General features: G+C 32.7%; 1 protein-coding gene across 1 annotated transcript; it reads left to right on the forward strand.

The window, feature by feature from the left end:
• Positions 1–698: 698 nt before the first annotated feature.
• Positions 699–3,032, forward strand: LOC139520115 (putative uncharacterized protein DDB_G0292636). The gene is made up of 4 exons (XM_071312578.1): positions 699–896; positions 1,422–1,504; positions 2,049–2,340; positions 2,570–3,032. The coding sequence occupies exons 1-4, from the start codon at positions 722–724 to the stop codon at positions 2,776–2,778; spliced, it is 759 nt and encodes a 252-aa protein (XP_071168679.1). The 5' UTR covers positions 699–721; the 3' UTR covers positions 2,779–3,032.
• Positions 3,033–6,837: the final 3,805 nt, after the last annotated feature.

The following is a 6,837-nucleotide window of genomic DNA, read 5'->3' on the forward strand; positions in this document are numbered from 1 at the left end:
ATGTAAACAAGATGCAAAAAATCATAAATCTGTGTTTGCATTTGCCAAAATTAGTTCACGTGAATTCCAGTCACTATAGTGCACTACTTATGGGACAAATTATATCAAAATTATAGAAAAGTCTATCGGCTCTAACTCAAAATATGGACAATAATAAGTTAAGGTGGTTTGTAATTCAATAATATACAAAATTTTACATTACATTTAGCTAGGTACACACTGCCTACCAGATCAACTCAATCAAGCCCGATCAAGACAAATAACATGATCAGGAGACTGGTCTGACTCCATCGACAAGGATGTTTGGGATAGTCTACCCTACTCATCATCGATCTGACCATCTACCAGAGAGTTTTTGACATGTCAAAAACAATTGAGTAAGGACCGAGAAGCAAGTCACTCAAGAAGAGATCCAGAATTCGTTGAGTAGTGGTCGAATTGATAGGGAAAGGATTGTGTAGAGATCGAGATTGGTCGGAATACAACAAGATTTCTGATCAGTACTCGATTAGTCGTACTCAGGCTTTCGGTTCTTTAATATTTTAAATATAAAAGAATTAGTACAGCAGCCGGATATTTCTGGCTGCCGGGTTCCTATTTAGAATAATTCTAACTCTGTTTTCCAATAATGTTTTATTATATTTGTGTTGACCGTTTTTGTTTCCGACTACAACGTATTTATCTAAAAAAAAATATAAAGATATATTCCATTTAAACAGATATGGACATGTCAGCAAACTTTAAGGATGACGAGCCGAATCGGCAGGCTGTTGTCAGATTTTGTAGGGGCATTATAAGAGTAGCTCAGTTCGAGTTGGCACTTCAAAATCGGGAGCAGTTAGAGGAAGCTATACTGGTTGCAGAATCCAGAAAAGCAGAACTGGCAAAGGAATTAGGTAATGATTTAATTGAAAGTCACTTATTTGTGCATGCCATTCAGTCCTGCATCTTTCTCTGTTGTTAGTGAAAACTTAAAATTTTCTCTTACGTCTCGTTAGTCATGTTAGACACAATATAGACCATTTAACACAGCTTTTGTAGTGTATGTCCCTGGTACACGGCTTGTCTTACATATCGATAACCAAAAATGTAAATTTATCTTTATACCTCATGTGGGACAAATTTTCGAATTCAATAATGCTTTCTCCTTAGCAAGCTAATGTTTTAAAAGAAATGAAAATGGTGGATAGATGTTTGAAACCAGGCAATTTTGCGTTTTCATTTTGTATTTTCCGCATTCCGCTTACAGTAATTGTTTGTTTGTTGTTTTTTTGTTGATATTTAAATATGACAGTAGTGTTGTAGCTTCAGTAGTAGTTGTAGTAGTAATAGTATGTTTGGGATCTTTTTCCGAACATATATTTTAATATACTCTTTCAGACTACATTTAATAAACATTTATAGTGAGTTTTATTTTTAAGGTTCGATGATTCCAAAGAGGAGTGGGAAAATAATTGCAGTGAACCCCTTCATTACGAGGAATTTCATCAATTTCAAATATCGGGTACGTAACACTAAACCTTAATACACTCTAATCAACAATAACACCGAACAAGAGTTTACAGCAAAGTGCCTTTGATGGAGATAAAGGTTTTTATCTTTGGTTAGCTTGCTTGCTAGCTGAACTGGGATAAGATATACTACCCTCCGTTAAGAGTAGACTAGTTCAACAAATAACAAATCTATCTGTCTGACAACAACTATCGGATATTTAACACTGATCGAGATATAGGATTCTAGAAAACACTTTTTGTATAACTCTCATATTGTACACCTATACTGACACCAACAAATGAATAGCAGGTTAAAGATCTTAGAGATATTCAGAAATTTAGGTGGTGACAACACCGGCGAAACTTTAAATCGCATTTGTTCGAATAATACACAAGAAACGTTGGTCTTTTTCTCCCAAAGAATCTAACTTTTTGAACATTCTAGTAAATGAAATCAATAATAGTGAGAAAAAAAATTGACATTTCAGACGTAAGAAGACAAATAAAGGTACGCTGTACAATACAACATGTGATTATAACATTCTTTTATTTCAGGAAACAATTCAGCCAAGTCTATCACAAAAACAAAATGGAGAGATTGAAAAAGGAGAGAGAATTAAAACCAAAAAAGAAACGAAATTGGTGAAGAAAAGGGTAAAGGAAGAAGAAATAGTCTTTAAGAAATACCTAAAGGTAGCCAATAGGAGGATGAAAAAATACAAAAAGGAAAGCAAGAGACAGCTGGAAAAAGAAGAGAAGGAAAACAAAAAGAAACTGAAAAAGGAACAAAAAGAACGAGCAAGACTTGAAAAGAAAGAAATGAAAGACAGAAAGACATTACAGAAAGGTATTTTCTTCAACCTACTAATTCTCATAATTCGATTGTTTTCTGATATGGTTATTCAAAATGTTAAATTGTTTTTAGATATATTTTTCTATCTGGTCTTATCAAGTTCTATCTATATAGTAATAATTTGAGAATAAAATATCTGTTTTAATTACTGTATAGGTATGAAAATTTTACACACTCCCTTAGATGTATGTCTTTTTTTTAAATCTATATCAATCTTATTCAGAAATGAAGAAGAAAGAAGGATCAAAAGAGAAAAACCACACTCACGTGATACACATGCCGGTAGTTATAGACCACATGGACATTGCCATGAAGAAGAGTGATGTTGATTGTAAAGATGATGGAAAAAGAAATCTAAATAACGAAGAAAAGAACACAATTGGCAAAAGATTTCAGGATTTCTTCAGATCTTTGATATGTGCAAAGAAATGATGTAGACATTTTAGAATTTTGTTATTTTAAATTTTATTAATTTTAGTTATATGTTAGTTTTATCTCAATACATTATTCAGTTCATTTTTCTCTCTCCATATATAAACCTGTTTTATGTTGCATTAACATTTTTCATTGATTTGTACTTTCTTTTTCTTTTTTTTTACTTCAGTTGCAAATAACAAGTATCTGTCTTTGATCTCAATATTGATTTTTTCATTTATGAAGTTATTAAAATTATTTTATTAATATAATTGTTGTTACTTATTACTTACCACGTAGTGTCCTTATATACATTAAGCAAATTTCACAACACAATACAGCACTGGTAAATCTAATCATGTGCAAACAAAATCAAATCATTCCGAAAGAGAACCGATCACATAGAGTAACAGTTTTTTTATGCAAGATATCAACACTTTCCTAAATTATTCCTTTCTCTAGATCTGTTAAAATAAAACCACTAGCTGTCCTAATTTGAAACTTGATGGTCTCTTCCAATTCCAATATTACAGTTAACAAGGAACAAACTGTCAAATCGAGTCTATCAATGGCCATAAATTTTGAATGGAACAAAAAAAAAAAAATTTCGTCGATTCCCCTCATTTTGTTATCAGTTACAGAATATAAAATTTTCAAGAGCAATGGTGTAACAATTTAAAAGAAATTTTCACGTAAGCGACATACACTTTTGTTTGTAAAGTGCCATTCTAAAAACTATCTGGAACTTTAATTCCTGGACGACAAAATTCGTCAATATCAAACTTGACCTTCAATTTTTTCATTAGTGTTAGAAAGGAGAAAGGTTCAAGATATTCAAACTCGTAAGTCGAATACTGACAACGCCATGGATAAGAAAAAAAACCCACAAAACACAAACAAAAGTACACCAAAAGACAACATAGAAAAATAAAGACTGAACCACATGAACCCCACTAAAACCTAAAAGGGTATCTGATCTCAGTAACTCCTGAAGGACAATCAGATCCTGCACTTCACGGGTTGCAATCAGTGGCGGATCCAGAGGGGGGCGTAGAGGGCGTACGCCCCCCCCTTTTGCTCGGGCTTTTTTTGTTTTTATTGGTAAAATGATTAATCAGACTAGACTTCGTGAACTTTGCCATTTCCCGTGTACTGTAGTATTTAATTTTTATGCGATTATTCTTTACTTATAAAGATATTTTTCGCTGGAATTTACTGATTGTCAAAGTCATGTCATTCTCTATGGTGGAGTTAAACAGTGCGTCGAAAAAAACGTCGCTTAGTCATTTTGAAATTCAAACTACAGTAACACATTGCTTAGGTTGAGGATGACTATCGTGATACCTTCAAAGCGACACAGGATTGATCAAGAACGTATTAACTTCTATTTCATTATTCCACCAAACACTTTAGTTCCACGGCAATATTATTTACCTACGAAAACATGTTTAACCCCAAACGCCCCAGCCAATTTTAAAATAACATAGCTGAGTAATGATCCCCAGTCAGTATAAGCTCTAGATATATCTAAAGTCTAAGGTACGAACCATTTGATTTGAGGAGACAGTCTGAGATGTTTGAGAGAAAAAGAAATAACTCTGATTTTTGCCTTAAACAAAAATTATGGCTGTATCTGGATTGACAACAATAATCATGTCCACTGTTTTTGCTGTTAGAAACAAAAATTTCCAACAGAACTATTTAGCATTAAATGAACATGATGAATAAAAAAGGGCAGGGGTTTGCATGTCTGAACGGAATGTCTGTTTCGCCGAACTGATATATCAAATACTTTTTTCAAGACCAGACTGCAACCTGCCTGATGGGTGTGGCCTTTATGTCTCCATTTGTCGACCGTCATTCATAAATTCGTTGTTATTTCAGACTCATTCTTAGCCTTTGGTTGATTTGGAACCCCTTACTTCCCTTAATTTTGTTGGGTGAAACATATCAATTAAACATTTGGATAAGAAATTGCTTGTTTGTCTTTTTTAACTTGTGCCGGCCGTATTGTAAATTTCATTGAATACCCCGGCGTATATCTTGTTTACAACAAGAAATCTGTGAAGTTATGATAACTTAACTTACAACAAAACAGCGAGAATTTTCCATGTGCATTTTCTATTGACAAGTCCCACATCGAATTTAACAGTTCATAGCTTTGGATCCATACTATCATTTTATGATAGACAATTAATAGAGAGAATACAGCATCGAAAATATCCAACCCTTACACTTTACAGCAACTTCAAAATATACATGCTCCACGCCAGTAACCGTTTAAAAAGTGCATATTACACTTATTTTATGTTTTTAGCCCCAAAAAGGTCCCAAAATTTTTTGAAAACTTCGCCCCCCTTTCCAAAATCCTGGATCCGCCCCTGGCAACCGTCGTGTTAATACAGGTATTCCATAATGATGAAGCAACTGGTGATGCCGCCTGTAAAATGCCAGAAGTGATTAATTCCACTTCACCACTTAGAACTCTGGTTTCAATAGCAACACAAAATTAAAAAAGCATTAGTTAAGTGGTTTATGAGAATATGACGTACCCAGAAACTGACGAGAACAATGAAGAAACCCCGCATGTGGCGTTCTACATGGTGTTTAGGGACAATTTTAGTAAATTTGATGCTTCTTATCAGAACGATTGAATTTTTAAACATCGGAAGTAAATTTTGAAATTGATTGCAGTGTTAAAAAGTAATTATGTTTAAATATTTCAACGATATTGTTGCAAATAAACTTTTATCTACCTAGTAAATAATTGAAAGTAATAAAGTTCCCGAACAAAATCAAACTTTACCAATGATAATCAACTGTGTCTTTTAAGAAACAAAGTTTTAACCAACTGCACTGAAAAGTGAAGTCAGATTTTGTTATTTTATTATTTTCAGGTTAAACTTGTTGTTCCATTGCATATTAATAACATGCTTATGTGGTTAACCACACCATTAACAATTTATATATATCGTTAAAAAAATGAAGTTTATTAGGACAGATAGTCACTCGTATAATTATGTAATTTATTGTCCAGTAGTCATCACTTCTATGTTGACATGCATTAATATTGATGTAATAATACATATAACACTTTTACTGTTTACAAGATTTTGAAATTATTTGACAAAAAAATTATGGATTTCTACCCAATGAATATATTTCTTTATCTGTATTAGGAAAAATATGTTTCTTCTTTATTTGGGCTTTAAACTCTATCATACGAGTGTCGCTGAGTTTTTTTTAAAAACAAAACGCGCATCGGGCATACCAAATAATAAGCCTGGTAGCTTTTATGAGTTTTTGTTGATGTTGAAAATAGTAAGAAATGGTAAAAAAACTAAATCAAATAAAATCCGCAAATAGTTATGAAAGTACCAGGCTTATAATTTGATACGCCAGACGCCCGCTTCGTCTCCACAAGACTCATCATTGGACCTCATATCAAAATAGTTAAAAAGTAAAAGAGTATTAAAGACCCAAAATTCAAAAATAGTTGTGCCAAATACGGTTTAGGTAACCTATGCCTAGGAGAAGAACATCCTTAGTATTTCGAAAAATTCATACTTTTCAAACAGTAAATTTATAAAAATGACCATATAACTGATATTCATGTCAACAGCAATGTGCTGACTACTAGTCTTGTGATACCATCGGGGACAAAACGTCCACCAGTAATGTCATCGACTCAGTGAGCCTCATATCAAAATAGTTAGATTACCAAATAGATATAAAGTTGAAGAGCATTGAGGACCGAAATAAAGCACAAATTACGTCTAATATAAAAACAACCAAAAGAAAAAGAAAATACAATACAGTCGCACAAGCAAACACAAAAAAAAACAATATTTTTTATAAAGATTTAGAAAACCTAGAAAGCATTGACATTTTATTAAAAAACAAAGGAAAGCAAAATCGAAAGCAACTCTTACATTTTCATTACTACCATACATAAAACAAGATCAAAGTGAATGAAGAGTTGTACAACGACAATTTTACTAAGCAAGAAGTTCAAAGGCACCAAAATAGACTATAAAAACAGTTCAAAGAATATGTTACAACACATTTGCAAAAACA

This window comes from Mytilus edulis, chromosome 4 (assembly GCF_963676685.1).
Source record: "Mytilus edulis chromosome 4, xbMytEdul2.2, whole genome shotgun sequence".
Taxonomy (NCBI): Eukaryota; Metazoa; Mollusca; class Bivalvia; order Mytilida; family Mytilidae; genus Mytilus; species Mytilus edulis.